The following is a 19562-nucleotide window of genomic DNA, read 5'->3' as shown; positions in this document are numbered from 1 at the left end:
CCCACCCAGCCAAGCTGCTGGATCTGGATGTTCACAAGGCAGCAAACTCTTCCTGGTTGCAGTAGGGATAGTCCTTGTAGTCATATGCCAGCGCCTGGGGTGGATACCAGCACAGTTCCTTGGTCTCACAGGCAGGGTCACAAGGCCAGGGTGACAGATGGGACACTCAAGTAGGAAAAGCTGCTGATGAGGAGAGGGGCAGCCTGGGTGATGCTGTGAGGCATCTCCAGCTGATGCAGCTTGTGAGCCACTGTCTGACTCCCTCCCTGCTAAGCTGTGTCACACAAGGACTGGCTGCGGGGGCACTGGGATGTAGGAGACAAGCTCACACTTTCATGCTCAGTATTGGAGACTGCCAGGTCTAGCAATGAGTGCAGGTGAGGCTCTTCCAGCTGCTCCTCAGCCACGTGGCATTTCAGCAATGCACAGCAAAAAGAAAAAAAAAAAAAAAAAAAAAAAAAAAAAAAGCAGAGTCTTTGCCAGGCCTTGATCTCTGTGTGAGACAGGCCAGGCCGCCAAGCAGCACACAGCAGAAATCCCTGCTGGCAGAAGTGCCTTCAAACTCAGCAGCAGCCTGCATAAAGCCAGGGAACGTGTCATTTCTGCTTGGTCCAGGCTCCACATGGGCAGAAGTCTAAAGAGAAATGTAGCCATGCAGCAGACATCAAATAAGTCTGCCCATCCTTAGAGATGTAGAAAGTATTCTAAACCAGTAATTTTGAACCATGCTGGTGCTCTTGAGTAACACAGGCTGGCTGTTGCACAAGCCCTGTGCACAGACGTGGAGTCCCCAGGCTGGAAGAGATTCATCTAATCATAGAATCACAGAATAGTTTGAGCTTGAAAGGACCTTTAAAGGTCATCTACTCTTCCCAGCCTCTTCTGCTGCCTGGCCAGAGATGGTCAGCGATCCTGGTACAGCAGAGTGACAGCTGCTGTTACAGGATAACCTGAGGGCACCACAAATTACTGAAGCAAAAAACCACACTGCCACCTTTTAATGTCTCAGGTGCACCCCTCCCCAATTACAGGCACTATGCAAGGGCAAGGCAAAGGCACCCAGGAGCAGCCAGGCTGGGATGGAGAGGAGGCAAGTGAAGAGCAGTGCTGCTGATCCCTTCCCAGCTCTTGAAACACATGTGAGCTCTGTCCAAGGGTAGTAACAGCAGTAGCCAAAAGCCTGAACTTTGCTTCCAGAAAGAATCAGCTGTTGAGCTGAGCAAATTTTGATGCTTTGCAGGGTGGGTGGAGGGAGGGAGGGAGGGAGAGAGGGAGGGAGAGCCAAGCCTGACACGGGCCAGAGCAGGAGGGGAGGCACTCACAAAGGCCTTGGAGGCAGGATGGAAAAGACAGTAATTACATAAGAGCACTTGGCGAGCATCTGGCTGGAGTCAGCTGGGCCCCGGCGGCCCTCCCTCCCTCCCTCCTGCGCTGCTAAACAGGAGCAGCTGAGGATACGGGATACGGGGTTCGGGATACCGATAACCCAGCGCGGGACCCTGCCCAGGGGAGCGGAGGTAAGGGCTGCTCCGCTGCCCCGCCTGGCTTCTGGCGCTCTGGAACATCAGGGGCAGACGAGCGGGGAGCGTGGGGAAGGAAAGGCAGCTGTGGTGCAGGAGAAGCAGTCAGGAAGGGGAAGAGAAGCGGCTCTTCCTCTGGCTCTTGGTGCAAATGATCCCCCTTCACCCTAGAGGTTTGATGAGGGAGGAGCTGCGAAGGGCGAGTGTCTGTGCGTGGGTGTGTGTGTGTGTGTGTGCAACAGGTCCACATGTGCCACAGGGGAGCTGAGCTGTACACAGGGGCTAGAGAGGAGAGAAAAAGCATCAATTTCCTTCTCCATACCTGCGGTAGAGTGGGGAAATAGGATGGATGCAGCCACTGAGGTAGAGACAGTCTTTGTCCCCCTACTTTGCCAGGGTTGTGATGGGTACAGGAAAAGGGAGGAAATGGAGGAGGAGGAGGAAACAGCTGCTTTTGAGCAGGGATTGTTGCACTATAATCTGGACAGTGCTTGCCTGGGCTGCCTCCAAGGCAAAGTGTGTGATGAGGGAGAGCGAAGATTGTTGGGCACACAAGGTGCCCTCAGGCTTGGACTGCACTTTAAAGCATGGCTGGCACAGGTTTCCTGGATAGAATTCTCAAAATCTCCTGTAAATATAACAGCCCTGGCGAAATATTGCCGGTACACACTGTTCCCTTTGGGGAGCAGGGCAGTATTACCCTAGCAAAAGTGTCTTTACTGGCACAAACTGCTGCCCAGCGGGGCAATGCCACCAGAGCACATCTTTGTTTGCTGGCTCCTGGTAGGTCCCTGCTCAGCCCAGGTGAGACATTAAACACAAAGTCCTGCTCACTCCCCACTGTGAGCTGTTCTTGCAATCAGAGGAGACACAGGCAAAGGCCCCAGCAGATGAGGTCCCCCATGAAGAACATCTGCTTGGCTGGTGAGCAGCTCAGGAGAGCAGATGGAAATGTGGGACAGAAATGAGGACAATGGCCTCCCTGTTACCTGTTTCCCTTAGAAAGGTGGAAGAGGCCAGGCATAAGGCCAAGAAGCCCAAGTGGGTAATGTCATGTTTGGAAATAAGCCAGGGAGGAAAACCTGAGAGAGGCAGTGCAGAAGCTTTGTCTTCCATATCAGTCTCCAAGTTTTCATGCACCCCAGAAATTCTTCTTGCCTTTAATAGTACTGTCAGCTGCCAAAATTCCCACCAGCAGCAGCCAGGAGTAGACAACACAAGTCATCACAAAACTCCTCTTCTGTCAGCTGGTAAGGCTCCATTAGCAGATGTATTGCCCTAAACTTCCTCCACCTCGTTTCCCAAAAGGGGAAACTGAGGCACAGGCAAACATGGGCAATTTGCAGTGGATTTCGTTGCACATCAGTGCTGGAGCCTGGTGAGGAGCTTGCACACAGCAGTGCATTTCTCCATCCTCTTCCTGCCCCAGCTGGAAGGCATGTTCACTCCATGTTCATTGAGCTCCAGGCTGACAGGCAGCCTGAGAATATCTCCAGGCCTCCCAGCCCCCATTCCTCCCTTCCCCCTCAGCTCACAGTGCATATTTTCCCAGAGTTTTCCGCTTGCTTCTCCAGTGGTTCTGGGGTCCTGCCAAACGCCAGCCACTCTCTGGGAAGCGGGGCCTCCCATTCCTAAACCAAACAAATGGGAGAAGGGAAACAGGGAAAAAAAGTCCCAGCACACGTAGACACGCTCAAAACCTGATTCCCCTCAGAAACTTTGGAGCCTTCTGCAGCTCCTCTTGGAAATTGCAGGAGGCACAGTGCTGACTTGGCATTTCTGACCCCTGCAGAGCAGAGATATTGTCCACCCTTCCTTCTGCCTCCCAAAGATCCGTGTGTGCACACACCCCCCACCCCAAACATACCCAGGGTATAAATGCCCAGGTCAGTTTTGGTGCAGGATAGAATCTTCCAATCCTCTTCCCAACAGACTCTGCAGTGTGAGAAAAATCTCTCATCTCTCCCACCCTGCATTCTTCTCCCCTCCAAAATGCCCTTCATTCCAATGTTCTGGTGCATCCACATTGTGCTTACCCCAAAGGCACAAGCTTGTCAGCTTGGCGCCAAGCTGGGGACAATGGTCACAGCCAGGGTTTGTTTCCAGATCCCCAGTTTTGCTGGCAGGCAGCTCCCAGCAGCCAGGCTCTGCTTCAGAGCAGGCACACCCCTCCCATCCAAAAAGCTCAGCCAGGGACCTAACCAGGGGACATGACCGAGGGATGACACGTGCTGGAGCACAAGGCTTGGGGCTCTGCCCAGGCAGAGGGGATGACCAGAGAGGGAAAAAACTGATGCCTCTCCCAGTTGGCAGCTGCTCCTGCTAGAAATATTATGCCTAGGGCAAGAGGCCACAGTGATGTGCAGAAAAAACAATGCAGGAGAGAATGAAAGATGAAGTCTGGGGACCATGAGTGAGTCCGGCACAGCTGGGGAGAGAGCATGGCCAAGCATGGCCCTGGGACAAGGGACTAGCACAAAGGACTGAGGGCAGAATTCTGCAGCACCCTGCCTGAAGGAAAGTGTCTCTCTTGCACCACTGCACCTTACCTTGTCCATCCTGAGATGCCAAGGGTGGGACACTGCCCTGCTGCTGTCCACCCCTCGCACAGGGCACAGTCTGTGCTGCCTGCTTTTTTTGCTGGCTGGAAGTGAAAAGGCAGAGAATAAAACCAAACCAACATCGTGTGCAAGGAAAAGGCTCTTCCTAGGAAAGAGTTAAAAAGACGCTGAAACCCAAGCCGGTTTGGGATGGAGAGCACCCAAAAGCCAGGGAGGGAGCAGGCGGGAGAGGAGAGGGGAGGGAGCCGGTCCAAGCCCGGCTTGCGCGCCCGGCCAGCGCTGAGCAGCGCCTGTGCCAAGAGCCGGCTTCCTTAAAGCCACGGCTCGGGGGCCTGCCCCGCAGGCACAGGGGAGCCGGCGAGCCGGGGCTGGGCCGCGGAGCGGGGACCCTGCGGCCCGCGGGGTGAGCACTGCGCGGCGCCGGGGCAGGCAGCACCATGAGGGCACAGGCCGCCACAGGGGCTTTCTCCGCTGCTTGGCGGGCCTGTCTTTCGTAAGCACACTCTCTGCGAGCTGCGGAGCTTCACGTCCTTCACCCTCGGCAGCGAGGCAGCTCCCCTCGGGCCCGCCCGAAGGCTGCGTGGGGCCGGCCGGCCCCTCGGGAAGGTGCTGGGCTTTGCCTGGGAACCCGCTGGGAGGGGACCGAGCCGCCGGACGGGTGGGATTCGGTGGGGAAAGGAGGGGGCTGGAGTTAGGTTCCCAGCCCACAGGGGAAGAGGCATCTCTGCTGGGACATGGGGATTTTGGAGTTAGATTCCTATAAAGAGCTGGTATGCAGTGATAGGAGGGCTGGAGAATTTTTTACAGTGATTCCCACAGATTGAGCAGCTTACCAGAGCATGCTTTTGCTAAAGAGCTGTTGAGGTTCGACTCAATGACCCTAGAGGTCTTTTTCAATCTTAACAATTCTATGATTCTGTCTCCTTCCTCTATCCCAGCCTGGGGATTGCATATTCTAGTGGCTTTAATGGTTTGCCTAGTCAGCACCAAGCCTTCTCCCAGGGTCAGCACCGAGCCTCCCCTGGCCTGGGCAGAAGGGTGTGGGGCATCCTCATGGGCCATGCGGTTGCTGCTCCAATTGCAGCCTTGACCAAGCCTGTAAGCTCCCTCCACAGGACAATGCCATTTCATCCCACCCCAGCTCCAGTCACAGAAAGATGTTTTATCATGATCTCTGTTCCATCCCCTATGTCCTCTCACTTCTTTATACCTCACTTCCTCGTATTTTCCCAGGTCACCATGGACATAACCTACCTGCGCACATCCCTGACCTTCCTTTTTCTCCCTCTTGTTGTGTTTGGGGCACCCACTGATGAACCCAACCTCACAGAACCAGGCCCTGGTGCTTGCAAGCGCTGTTGTGACTCACTGGACTCTTCCACAGATACCCCACCAGTCCCTCCCAGCCACCACCACTTTCCCTACCCAGTGCCAGAGGTCCGTCCCTACATCAACATCACCATTCTGAAGGGTAAGTCTTTGCCCCGGGATGCCAAGGCTGGCTTATGGACTGATGGCATTGCAGTGGAGGTGACAGCTGGATTGCTGTCCAGAGACCACCAGGAGCCATCCTGGAGGATGAGTGACCACACACACTGTGCCCAGGGTTTAGGTGTTTTGTGCTGTGATGAGGAGTAGCCTGGGGGGATAGAAGTCAGTGCTATCTCTGCTGTGGTCTCAGGATGTGCCTGCTGCTAATTCTTCCTCTTTGGTGACACAGGACAGCCTCTTGCCAAGCTGGGAGGACACATTCCTTGTCTCAGACTTAGAGTCCTGTAGTGCCTGAGGGAAGGAACACTCCTTATCAACTGCAAAATAAGCGTGTTTGAAGGGCATTGGCCCCCAGGGAGGTTGTGGGGAAACCTCCAGCTCCGTGAGTCATGTGCATTTGGGACCGTGAGGAGGGCAAAGAGAAACAGCAATTATTTGCAAGCACCTCCAGGTTAAACTTGCTGTGACCCCCAGCTCATTCCACCCTGCAGTGGCTGGCTTGGCTAATGGGAAAGGGTTCCCTATTTTAGATCAGCTCCTCCCTTCAGGACTCCCCTTTTAGCCTTTGCTGTGGGCAAAAGCCTGTTCCCAGCTGGGTGCTGCCACATGCTTCTTGTAGCTCTGTGGTTTTTCTGGGTTAACTGGGCGGATGCTCTCCCTTCCCTGCCCTGCCTGGAAGTAGCTGTAATCCATCAAAGCTCAGAAGGGCAGATACAGGCCTAGACTGGAGTGGGGTGTCATAGGGGGACCTTCAATACCGTGCAGGGAATGGAGAGGAGGAAAAGAACAAGATACAGATTTTGAATGCTGTCACTTAGAGCTGGAGGCTGCTCTGAGTCCCATTTCTTCTCTGTATACACAAAGTACATTCTGGTGCTGGTCTCTCTATGTACTGATGACTGCCCAAGTGTGTAATGGGCGGTGCACACACTCCACATTAGAATTGCAGTATTAGTTATACAAGATGCTCAAAGCATGCCAGTATTGTGAAAGCATCATCCCTCTAAGCTGCAGTGCTCCATCTACCCTGTCCAGCTTGGATCTTTTCCCTCTGACCCACCCTATTGTGCCTCCCTAATCATATTCCCCCACAGGTGTTAGCAGTTCCTCCCCTCCTGCAGCCTACAGCCAGACCAGTGTGCATCCTCTGTGGATAATTGGGTCATAGGAGAGGTGCATGGGAGGTAAGGCTGTCCTGGAGGTAAAGGAGTGTGGGAGAGGAAGAAGAGGCCAAGAGCCCCAGCAGTACTTTGGGCTGCTGGGCTCCCTCTGAGGCTGAAGTCTCCTAGGGAGACATCCTGGTGCCTCCAGCAGAGCCACATCATTTGGTGAGCAGGGGATTCATTGGGGAAGAGACTCCCGTCACTCTCAGAGTTCTGGTAGCTGCTTTCCCATGAAGAGCAGTGGTATTGTCACCTTCAGAAGTGTTCCTTCTTCTGGCATTGCCCCATTCTTGTGCAATCCTCTTCCTCCTCATTAGGCTTTCTCACTGCCGCTTCCACATCTTCTGGTATCACACAGGAGTTTTGTCCTCTGCTTCCTCCTGTAGGAGAGAAAGGAGACCGGGGAGAGCCTGGGATGCCAGGGAAGTGGGGCAAAGAAGGACCGCGAGGCGAGCGGGGTGCCCAGGGCCAGAAGGGCAGCAAGGGACAGATGGGCACGGCGGGAGACCCCTGCAAGCATCAGTACGCTGCGTTCTCCGTGGGCCGCAAGAAAGCACTGCACAGCAGCGAGGGCTTCCAGGTCCTCATCTTTGACACCGTCTTCGTCAACCTCTACAGCCACTTCGACATGTTCAATGGCAAGTTCTACTGCTCAGTGGGTGGACTTTACTATTTCAGCCTCAATGTCCACACCTGGAACTTCAAGGAGACCTACATGCACATCATGCACAACGAAGAGGAGGCTGTCATCCTGTATGCCCAACCCAGCGACCGCAGCATCATGCAGAGCCAGAGCCTCATGCTGGAGCTCCAGGAAAATGATGAGATCTGGGTGAGGCTCTACAAGCGGGAGCGGGAGAATGCCATTTACAGTGATGATGTTGATGTGTACATCACCTTCAGCGGGTATTTGGTCAAGCCCAGCATTGAATAACTCCTCTTCCTTAGGGCTCTTTGGCCTTTTCCTTATTCTTCTCTCTTCCTTTCTCTCTCTCTCTCTCTTTCTCTCTTTACTGCCCGTAACCACTGCAAATCACTTGGAAATGGGCCTGTCAAATCTCAGGCACTGAGTGTGAAACTTGCCACACTGGCTCCCACCTCACGCTCTCTTGTAGCCAGACCTGTATCTGTCCACTTTACATCATGGCACTACCGTCTCTTGCCCCTCACCTCATAACCCCAACTTAGGTTATTGGCTTCTTCTCAATCTGCCAGCAAGCTGCCTCTGGCATTTAGGGTTCTAGAGTAAGAGGAAGCCAAAATGCTGCTCCTGGGCCTGTATCCCTCCTTGGGGCTTCATACACAAAGGACTCCTGTGGAAAGGGCTAGAAAGTCCCCACTGCTGAGGTACGTCCTGGCTCCTCTCCATCCCAACTAGACATAGCAGTTTTGTAGCCTGAAACAAGGTCTTGATGTCACCTCTGATATCTGTAGTCTGGAGAGCAGACTGAGGTCTGATGGTCTCCTGTACCACAAGGAAGATGTAGGAGCACTGGGAGAGGATATTGTCTTTTCAAAAGGAGAACACTTGGCCTTCTAAACTGGCTTTCCACAGACACTCTTCTGTATCTCAGACTCCAGGCTGGCCATCAAACCTAGACCTGGTGGGATTGTCCTCCTCTGTGCCAGCTCTAGCTCTCCAAAGGGATGAAGGGCCAGACACCTGGCCAGACCCTTCATGGGCATCTGCCCATGATTCAGTAGAGACAGCCATTCTGTTTCCACTAGGGATCAGCAGTACAGAAAGAGAGACAGAGAGAGAAAACCTTGAAAACCCCTCCCACACCTCCCCTGGGGTGCTACTCAGTCTTGGCTTATCAGCTACGAGAAGCTAGTCCAGAAAGAGAACCCAAATCTGCTCTCCTTTGGCAGAAGTGCCATTTCATTGTCCTCCTGAAGGTGGTTCTCCCATACTGGTATTGAAGGACCACTGTTTCAGGGCCTGAGCTTGAGGCTGTAGGGGCAATTGCAGTTCAATCCATTCCAAACGTGGACATGCTGCCTTGTCTTTGCCTCTGTGATGGAACAGAGATGGAGGTGAGACAACAGCACCTTGCCCAAGGGTTAAAAGCTTCCCTGCCGTATGCTCTATGCCCTTTTCTGGCAATCTCATCAGAGTAAGTGAGGAAAACACGTGGCTAAACAAACCCTCGCTCTTTTTGTCAGTTTGGAGATGTCGCAGTGAGAAAGGAATGCCAGTGATAGGGTTTTCTAGTACTATTTATATTGGTCTCACACTGCTCCCACTGGCATCCCTCTGGTGGGGATGCTGCAGTCCTGGGGGAGCAGGTGAGGCTGGCTCAGCACTTTAGGAAACCTACTTCCACATGTGATGCTCCATAAACAGCAGAGCCAGGACTTGTCTCCTTTTTGAGTCTCAGGACAGGACAAGCAGGAGAGACACAGATATTTCTCCTCTGCTCATCACTGGTCATGAAATCCTTGAACTTACCCGGGTTCTGCTGTCTCTCTGCCATGGTCTCTGCCTATAGCACCTGGGAGTTCCAGGGCTCTCCCAAAAGAAATGTGCATCATTGTACAAGATTATGTCTGGTACACCCAGCCCGGGATAGCAAAGGAACAGGGACCAAGGGTGAAATATTAAAACTGACCTTGAAAAAATTGCAGGGCATTTTCTCTCTTATCCTGTTTGCTTACTCTCCATGCTTTTCTAAGGAAGCTTCACAGACTGCAGTGAGTTTCAGGAACTTGGCTGTGGATCCTCCCCACCACTGTCAGTGAGGCAATGGCTATAAAAACAAAGTTTCACTAAGGCAAGGCTGATTTTTTCACAGGGAAACATGTGATGAAGGGATCATGGAAACTAAAGGAGACTGTGGGCTTCTTCCTCTCCCTTAGCAGGTCAAGTGTGTGGAATTGCTCAGAGACAGGATTTCAGATAGCCGAGGAAGCAGAAAGCTGGAAGTGATGCTCGGGACTGAATCCCTTTCTCTCCCTCAACAGGCTGCAAATCCAAAGATAGTCAATTTAAAGTGCCCCATGCCTCCCTGAGGAGAAGCAAGCCTCTCTAACACTGAATATCTCCATAAACAAGCTTCCTTCTTTCTCCTTTCCTATTTGGTGATTGAATGCTGGTGACAGGTCTCCTGTGCTATGCATGAGCAGCCAGAGGGTGCCTGATGCACTTGAGAGAGGAGGGCAGGGGGACCAAAGGGTGTGTTTAACAGGCTTCTGGTGCTAAACAAGATGGCATTCCCTTGGTGCTAAATCAGATTTCAGGAGTATTGGGTGCTTTCTGGAAAGTGTAGTAGGCTGAGTTGTGATGTACTCTGGAATTAATGGTGCTTTATGTAACAAAACCAAACAAACTCCAAGAACTTTTGTATATATATATATTTTTCAGTGGTATTAAACTTTTTTCCTTGGTTGTTTTGCACTTAAATCTGTTTTTCTCTCCCAACCTATTCCTTCTAGCACTGGTTATTGCTGAATGATGTGATGGAAAAGACACTGGTCTGAAATTGACAGGTACAGAGTTTAACTCTCTGAAACTTCCCTGGGTAATCCTTGGCAATCTTGTGTCTGTTTACTTTGCAAGGAACTATTACCTTAAAATATTAACTGCTTGAACACTTCTAATAATGACAACCCTCTCCCTTTTGCTGGAAAAGCTTTCAGCAAATTCAGAAAAGGATTCTTTGGAGATCACCAAAAAACTCCCAGGACAATACAATGAGTTGTAGGAGTAGGCTTCAACTACTTATTTATGTGGAGGAAGGCTGGGTTAATGTTGGAGTTCTCTTAAAAGAGATCAGATCCCTTTATCTTATGAATTTTTTTTAGCACATTCTTCTATCAAGTATTTGGTAAGCACTATTTTCCCTATGGCATTTCTCTTTTCTCTGCCAAGAGCTGAAGGCCAGGAAGCAGAGTGTAGGAGGGACAGTAAACTGTTGACTGGACACTTATGCTTCCTAATATTGGAATGAGTGGGAGTTCCAGAGTTAAGCTGGAATGCTTATTTGGAAGACCTGTGTGTGATGAGAAAGGCCTGAGGTTCAGGTCAGGGGTGGAAGGACAAGTGGCAATTGCTCATAAAGTTGAGGGAGAAGGGAAGACGTGAGCAGGGCCTGGAGATTGGGGCTTGAGTGAAAGATCTGGAAGGATAGAATCCTAAGGACAGGGAGATGCCTTTTGGGGTCTCAGTCCAAGTCAAAGAGATATGTGGGGTTCTGTTTATCATCTTTGGACTGAGGGGACTCCTGCTGAGGTAGAAGGACAGGCAAAAGAACAAGATGAGGTGCCCATATAGGACCTTCTGTTTTGAGTTTAATTTGCCTTCACATAGTTTCTCCTGTGGTTTGATGTGTACCAGACACTTCATTTGGCAAAGGGTGGAATACATAATCACACACATCCCTACAGGCCTCTTTGGTCCTGTGACAGGCCCAGAGCAAGGGCTATATATATCCTAGTAAATGCAATGCTCTGTCAGGTGAGAGCCCAGCCCTCTTCCCATTTTTTATTTACTTCTGAGGAAGCAGATAAAAATGCATCCTCAGGAAGTGTAGTGGTTGTGTTTGTGCGTGTTCCTGTTCCTTGAGGTGAGATGCTGGCAGATTGGAAGTGACTTTGTCACACTTACAAAAGGTGAGGAAAGGAGAGAGGGAGGGAGGGGGGACAGGAAATGTGCAATCAGATCTTCAAGAAAAGTTTTCTATTATTCAACCTTTCAGCCTGGCCCCTGAAGAGTCTCCTCAGCCAAATCCCTTGGGGTAAGATGCATGGTGACAGGCAGGGTCTGTAGCTGGTGCCACCCATCACACCATGAATGCCTGACCAGGGGAGTTGCTGCAGGTGGGGCTCAGATCAGGCAAGGGGAACCCTGCAATGCTTTGAAGAAACAAGGTCTAGAATGGGGCAGATCAGCCCTGCTGGCCTGCCAGTGAGTGCACCCATGCCTAGAAGGCCATGAGACTGTTCATTCATTCATTCATTCATTCATTCATTCATTCATTCACCCCAGGTCTGTGGTTTTTTCCATGCAATGGAGCTGCCCTGTGGAATGTAATTCAGGGGTTGGTGACAGCCAGAATCTCTCTCCTGGACAAGCAAGTTCCCTGGGATGCACAGCTAGAGCACTACCCATGGAGCTGTGCCTATATTTTCCCCTGAAGGAGTGATCCCAGCTCTGCTGCAAAAGGCTCTGTGGACATGTCTGAAGTTTGTTCAAGGCATCTATCACAGGCCTGTCCCTGAAAACTGCCTTCCTGCAGGTCTCTGGTCTTGCAGGTAGGAAAGGAAGGGAGCGGGAGAAAGGAGGTGGAGTGCAGGACATGGAGCTGTCCCTGTGAAAGGAAGCACATGCCAGGGACAAGTCAGGAGCAGCTGAAGGCCCTGCAGTAGCTCCTTGCCCTGTGGTAGCTGTGGGAAAGGGGAAGAGAGAAGCAGGATAAGAAAAGTATGAAGGAGGCCCTTGACCCTGCAGGTGGGCACAGGCAGATGTGCCTGCGCCCAAAGCACCAGGGAGAGAAGGGACACAAGAAAAGACCTGGCTCCACATCCCTTCAGAGCCTTTGTCACAGGAGGGGCAGTCACAGGAAGAGTCTCTGGCCTTGCCTCAGCTGCCAGCTATTGTGCAAGATCTGCCTCACATCAGTGCACTATTCAGGGGCTGCCACACTGCACTGGAGCAAGTTTCCCCTCTGCTGCAGGCTGCTGTCCTTCCTCCTCTCCCAAACCTCCCAGACAGCCTGCTTCACTCACACCCCAGCCTTGTTCATCTCCCAGGGCCCAGAGAGGGAGAGGGAGTGAAGCAACACCCCAGCCAGCATCACCCAGTGCCACAAGCAGAGCTGCCACCTCCCTCCATCTAGTACACTGCAGCCAGGCACAAGCAGTGGATTCAGTCTGCCCAGACCTCCTTTCTCTCACCTTCCCTTTCCCACTGCTGGCTGGGAGCTCCCACAGGATTTAGAGGGCTGGATGTGGACCCTCCTCAAGGCTATGTGGACGGTGGGGCACAGCTGCATTTGAGGGCAGTGTGAAATGCACGCTGCCTCGTGTGGTGTGGCCCTTCTCTGACCACAGTGGCAAGGCAGGCCCTGGCCCAGTCATGCCAGGCTTCAGGGGCCAGCTCAATGCACACTCTGCTGTGACACCCACGCATGCCAACACACATACCAGCCTCGCATGGACACCTCTCACCTTCCTGACAACGGAAACTGTTGCCCTTTGCAAGCCTGGCTCACTCTGAAGATGCTATCAGGAGGTGGGCAGAGGGTGCTGAGGCTCCAGGCCTCTTTGGTACAAGCACAGCTCCCTCAACTAATGAAATACCTTCTCCTTCACCCACGAGATCTCTGTGATCTCGTGCCTTGCAGTTACACCACACTGAGGGCCAGGGCAGGAGGTTTAAATCAAAGGCTTCTGACAGTTTCTCATTCCACAGACCATCCAGTCTCCTGGGTTTATGTCACTTAACTCACAAATGCCCTGTGAATTATTGCAAAACTTCACACTTTCCCCAGTGTCTCTTTGCAACAGGTAAGATGGGAGGGAGCAGGATGTAGAGCTCTCAGCTTGGACAAGCTGAGGATTAGGGAATTCCCCATCTACCTGGGCAGGTTGTAAATGGAGCCCTGGATGAGGGGGAGGCAGGAATCTGTGTTTTATCTTGATCCATTTTAACACACTTGCACCCGTTGCCAGTGTGGGTGAGGATGGAGAAGTGCAGAGGTGCCTCCACTGCTGGTGTGAGCTGCAGTGCACCCCTAAGGGGGCAGATGTGCCCAAGCCTCACAGGTGCTGCTGAGGGCAGATGCAATGCTTCAAAGTAGCCAGAGGAAGAAATGGTCCACGGAGAAGAAGGAAGACAATAGGTCTCTTGTCTAACTGACCCACATCCTGCAGGCATCATTTTTGCTGTTCTGATCCCCTGCTCTGGAGCCCTGATCACCTTCCAGGTGTTTGACACAACAGTGCCCTAGAGCAAGCATCTTCTATGGGAAGCCTGAAGGTCACAGCATTCTGTTTGCCCCACACATGCTTTTCTGGGTTTGTGGCATTCTCACATTCACCCCTACAGACACTCTTTTTCTCCCCACATGTCCTCAGTTCTTTCCCTGAAACAGTGGAATGGGGCAGATCACTAGAAAGCACATTCCAGGCAACAAAGCCCTGTCACCTGCAGCCACAGCTGGCAATCCAGCAGATCTTTGGGGCCAAGGGTCCACAGAATTACTATTCCACACACAACCCAAAACACCTCTCAAGCCCTTGCTTTGCCCCAACTCCCACTTTTCTATGTGTGGTGTGCTGGTGGCATTGTTTTAGTCTAAGAGAATTTTGCAGGCTCTGACAGCTGTACCACATGATTTTAGTTTTGTTTTTTTTTTTTTTTTTTTTTATTTGTTCATTATATGGCAGATACTGAAGACTCCCCTGACCCTCAGACAAACTTCCTTCTCCTCCCTCATCCCCAGTCCTGCCAGCTGTGGAGGCAGAGCATCTGAGCCTTCAGCTCAATGGGTAGAGCAGGTAGGGGCAGTGGTGAGCTGGCTCAGCCCACGACTCTCTTGTCCTGCAGGATGGCAACCTGAGCCCGAAGGAAATGGAGAGAATGGAGAGAGGATGAATGCACAGCCTTCTCTTTGCTGCAGATCTTTTTTTTTTTTCCACTCCTCCTCCTCCTTTACATTCCTGTGCCAGTCCCCCTCACCATTTCAAAGCCCTGTGCAGAGAGCTCTCGGAGCACAAAGAACAGGGGAGCAGTGGGAGGGCAGGTGAGGACAGAGAAGGCGAGAGGAAAAGGTCAGTGACGACAGCCCAGAGCGATGGCTCTCGGCTGAGCTGCGGTTTGTCCGTGGTGCACGACTGCTGCTCGGCAGCACTTCACACATCTGGGGACAACAGCCCCGTTCCACCGCCCACGCTCCTCCCTCCCCCAGCACGGGGGCTGAGGCAGGGGAGGGGGAAGGAGGGAGAGGTGCTGCACCAGCCTGCCTGCATCATTTCCAAGACCAAAAGGATAAAAACCCTGAGCAGTCCTTTCCATCAGCCACCTTCCCTCTGAACACTGAGCATTTCTGATGAAGGAACCTGCTGCCTGCAAAGAGGGTGGGGAAAGTAGCAAGAAAAGGGGGGATCTTTTGTGGTGCACAGAAGGTCAGCACTGGAGAAATGTAGTGACACTTTTGTCCTTAAAATATAAAAGCAACAGTTCATGTTTCCTATTAGAATGAAAGCCTCACCTGTGTGGACTGTGGCTAAGGGAAGGGACTGTGGTGTCTGTGGACACGTGCTGTCCTTGGCCTGTTTCCAGGGTAAGCATTCAAGTGGAGCCAAGTGCTTGATGCCCCCCATGCTTCCCCCTGGGCCTGAACTGCGCTCTCTGTGTGTTTGTGTGCACAAATGTGTGCTCAGGTGCAGGCACAGGGCAGTGCCCCCACGGACCTTCCCTGCAGCCTGCTCCAACTGCAGGGCACAGCACCTGCCTAAAATAGCCCTCCCAGCCCTGTGCAATTGCTCTTTGCAGCTGCAGGGAGAGGGAGGGTGAAATTCTGAACTGCTTCATGCTCTGTGCCCTTTCCTGCCTCTCATGTGGGAGCTACCAGAGCAACAGGGAACAGTGATGCACAAAATGACATTTCCCCCTGCCCAAGCATGTCAGTCAGGAAGAGAAGAGGAGGAAAGTGTAACCCTGCTTGTCTTTCTCTCAGTGAACTAAGTCCCATTTTCCCCGAGACATATACATCCCATTTCCCAAATAGGGGCACAGCCTGTGGAGCAGATGAGGTGAGCTGCAGCTTGGGCTTTCTGTAATGGCAACAAACTTGACAGGTACCACACGGACAGGGCTCTGGGTTGGATCTCTCAAGGACCATCTACAGGTTCCTTAGACACCACAGTGAGGAAAACAGTAGTGTTCACAGAGCTTGTTTTTCCTCCAAGTGGTGGTCTTGCAATGTTCACTAGGATCTTGTTAGTAGTCTCCAGTAACATACAGCCTTGCCTACCCATAGGCACAAAATAATCTTTTAGATTGTGTGCAGCCTCATGGAGCCAGAGCCACTCTGCTGCAGGCAGTTCACCTCACAGGAGGGCTCCATAGGAGGAAAATGCTCAGAGGAGCAGTCCCAGAGGTAAAACCCTGGCAGAGGTGTGCTCTCAGGAGGGCTGGGGGGCTCTGTTCTGAGCTGTTTCACAAGGTAGTGGTACATCCCTTGAGGGAGTGGAATGCCCTCAAGTCCTTGGGTCAGGTGGTTCACCTGAACACCACCCTTCCCCTCCACTCCTTACACCCAAGTACACCAGCTGTGGCCCTTCTCATCAGACCTTCTGCCTCCCAAGGTGGGGAGCAGCAACATTGGAGGGCAAATGGGGGCAGAGCTGAACCCAGGAAACCACAGAGCAGAGGGAAAATAGCACTTCAGGCTGAGCCCAGGGGAGAAAGAGGAATGCAGTTCCTGAGCAGTGAGCTGTAAGGAGACAGGAAGCTGCCTCCAAACAAGTAATTTCTGTTCAGGCATTTTAATGACATGAAAGTTAATAATTACTGCAGTCACAAATCAGTAACCCCCAGAAGGGTTTAAGGGGGAGTAGGAGGTTGGGCCTTGGATAAGCATGACATCACCAACCATATTTTAAAACAAAATCAACAATCTAATTAACTCCCTTTCTAGAAGCTGCTCAGGCAGAGAGATGAAGAAAACGGAGGAGCAAGGAGAGCTCTGAGTAGAATGGGGGTGGTGGCTGTAATGATTTTTTTCCTCTGGAGAAGGAAGGGAAATGTGATTAAACTGGAAGCAAGCCTTGATAATCAAAATACCTGAGGGTTTATTCTCAAAAATCTCCTTACTGTATTGTGTCTTGCCTTCAAGCAATTTTGAATGTACAATTAATCCCTAAATTCTTCTCAATGTATTAGGTCTGGAAGCTGTCATTGCTTCATATTAGGCTTGTCAAGTATTTGTACCCTCTAACTTTAAACAGAGAGAGATGTAACACATTGACAGGCTGAAAAACAGAGCATGGCTTTATCTCTCCAAGACTGCCCAGGTAATAAGGTAATGATTTCCCTCAAGGACAAGAGCAGCCACTGACGCTGAATAGGAAATCAGCTAGCATTCAGCTCATTACCTTGCTTGGGCATACACTTGGTGTAAGTCTGTTCTCTGTGTCCTGTGCTGCCTTCCTGTGGAACATGTCACTTGTACAGGTAATCCATCTTCAATACAGGTCTGTGAGCAAGTTCTGTAGGCAGTCTAGCCATGCATCTTCAGTATTCAGTGCCAGGAGGACCCTCAGGGATTTGCAGAGGCATGTTTAAATACTGTAAGTCAATAATGGCCCCACAGACGGGGGCAGTGCACACCTGGGTGTGATGCAAGAGCCTGGTCTGTGAATCTGTTTTTGAAGAAGATGGGAAGGTGTCCTTTATGTCTCTTTCTCTGCTGTGGAAATTGAGACTCAGAGAGGATGTGAGAGCTGTGCACACACGATCATAGTCCCCTGGGTACACACCTTCCTTCCAGTTCCCACTGCTGAATTTTCCATCGCAGCATGCCCAGAATAAGACCATCTGCATACAGAGGCACCATGATTAAGCTGACAGACATCACTTGCCACACTGCTGTGGCTCAAATGCCTGCTGGGCCTCAGACACCATGTCCCCAGGCTCAGACAAGGGTGTAGGCAGTGGTCTTCCTTCATGTGGCTGAGCCAGGCCCAGGGTGACAGCCCAGGTCTTCCTTGAGAGTCTCTAGGGAGGAACTCTGGGTCTGAACAGCCCTTGTGGCACCCCGAGCACTCATCAGGGAGACAGACATCCCCTCCTAGGAGCTCTCTTAAAGCTTGGCTCTGCTGCTGGCTCCAGCCCCTCCAGCCAGTCCTGACACTGTCTAGTTCAGCCCAAACATAGTGAGGAGCCAGGGCTCAGGTCCCAAGCAGGAGCATCTCGTGACTGTCCCATGCTCCTCCTCATGAGATCATATCAGTGTGTTCACAGCCAGGCAGGCTAAGAGTGAAAGTAGCATGCTCTCCCTCCCACCCTTTTCCCCCACTTCTCTAGGGCTGTGACCATCTCTGTCAAGGAGTGAAAGTGAACACCTCCTCCATCACCTCCCACCTCTGGCCTCCGACTTGCCTTGAGTGAAGGTGCCTGTGAATGCCTCAGCCTCCTACCACTTTTGTCCACGTTCTTCTATAGCCTACAGGGCTACAGAAGGGCTGTCCCTACTTTTGAGCATTTTGTGTATTCATGTGTATATTTCATGTCTACTGCCTTTATCAGGCATGTCTACCAGGTAACTCTGTAGGGCAGAATTTGGAAGGAAAAAAATGCAGGAATATCATCTGCCCTATAGGTAGGCTTAGCACTTGCTGCCCAGCATTGTTACTCCATTGTGGTACCCGATTCCAGATCTTAAACTCTATTGCTTAAATGCCTCTCCACTTAAACACAGCAATGGAGATTAACCTGAGGGCAGTGTTTAGCCTGTAGCAGCAATATCTCTAGGAATCATGGAGCAGGAGGGAAAAAATCTCTCTCACATCAGCCCAAGTTTGCTGTTTTGATACAAAGGAAAACCTCTTACAGGCTGGTAATGTGAACAAATTCAATAAAGACCTCACTTATACACTGAGCAGTGGTTTCCCACAAGGCCATTTTTACAGACATTTTTCGGAGTAGAACCACAGTTTAAGGGGAAAATTACTGCAGATGTAGAACAACAGCGTAGTTTTGAGAAGCGCGTGCATACGATTGGCAGGAAATTCAATGCAAAGGTTATAGTTAAAACAACATTATTTGGAAAGTACCAGAAATAACTTGCAGAGCTTCTAGAGACCTTCACTGTATGCTGTCAGGCGGCGAACTTCAGTGGCCATCGGGCATCTCTGCCCTCATGCCTTCACCTCCTGCTGGTTCTGTGCCCTTTCCACTGCTCCACTCCAGAGGGCCTTGGGGACAGGACACCGAGATGGATCTGCTGAGCCCTCCACTGAGCTCACCCCACTGAGCTGGGCAGTTTACAAGGCACCCCAGTTAACCTGGCACTCTGGTCCCACTGAGAGCCAGCAAAGGGAAGGGGTGTCCCCAGCCTAACAAACAGGATGAGCTGATGATTTGTGGGGTAATTTGACACCACACAATGCTTTTGCCCTTCATGCTTCTTCTATGTCTGCTCCCCCATTCACCTTTGCCATTTTGCAGAGACTCTCAGTGGACACACAACTGAAAATGAGCAGTTTCAGCAGCACTCCTCTTCTCTAATGAAAGCAATGTGAGGGCAAAAAGTCTTGTGCATAAGTACGTGCCTCAGTCTTGAGTATTTTTAAAACTTATGTTGCCCCTGAAACGAATCTGTACCAAACAACACCTTTAACCAAACCTCCATCATCACACTTTTACCTGCTACTTTAACACTGAGCAACAACACTGACTGCAGAGTTTACCTATCTCAGCCACCATTATGGGGACAGGAAGGTAAAGCCAAGAACACCTCTTTGTGTTGCTGACAGTGTGGTTTTGTTTGGCTTCTCACATTACAGAATGGCGCAATTCCTAACAATATCAGTGTGAAGGAGATAAAAAGCAACACATTCTCAGTAGCACAGCATCTTGGGCAATCAAGTTCAAAACCTGTGCTGACAGCAAGCAAAATTCACATGTGCCAGGTGGGGTCTGGACGTAATGCCATTATCATGTCTCTGGAGGAAACCCTCTAATTTATGCCACATGGTCATTGCTTCATACATTTTAAACTGTGTTTCCAAGGAAAATATGCTGAGGAAGTTTTTGCCTCCACAGAGGTTGAGGTTTGGTTGTAGCTGATCCATGGGATCATTCCCCCTCCCTTCACAGT

At 51.3% G+C, this 19562-nt stretch overlaps 1 protein-coding gene across 1 annotated transcript; it reads left to right on the top strand.

Moving 5' to 3' along the window:
* Nucleotides 1-1406: 1406 nt before the first annotated feature.
* Nucleotides 1407-10132, top strand: C1QTNF6 (C1q and TNF related 6). Its single transcript, XM_058805529.1, has 3 exons — nt 1407-1517; nt 5315-5552; nt 7122-10132. The coding sequence occupies exons 2-3, from the start codon at nt 5321-5323 to the stop codon at nt 7667-7669; spliced, it is 780 nt and encodes a 259-aa protein (XP_058661512.1). The 5' UTR covers nt 1407-1517; nt 5315-5320; the 3' UTR covers nt 7670-10132.
* Nucleotides 10133-19562: the final 9430 nt, after the last annotated feature.

This window comes from Ammospiza caudacuta, chromosome 5, assembly GCF_027887145.1.
Source record: "Ammospiza caudacuta isolate bAmmCau1 chromosome 5, bAmmCau1.pri, whole genome shotgun sequence".
Lineage (NCBI taxonomy): Eukaryota > Metazoa > Chordata > Aves > Passeriformes > Passerellidae > Ammospiza > Ammospiza caudacuta.
This window is presented reverse-complemented; position numbering and strand designations above follow the sequence as displayed.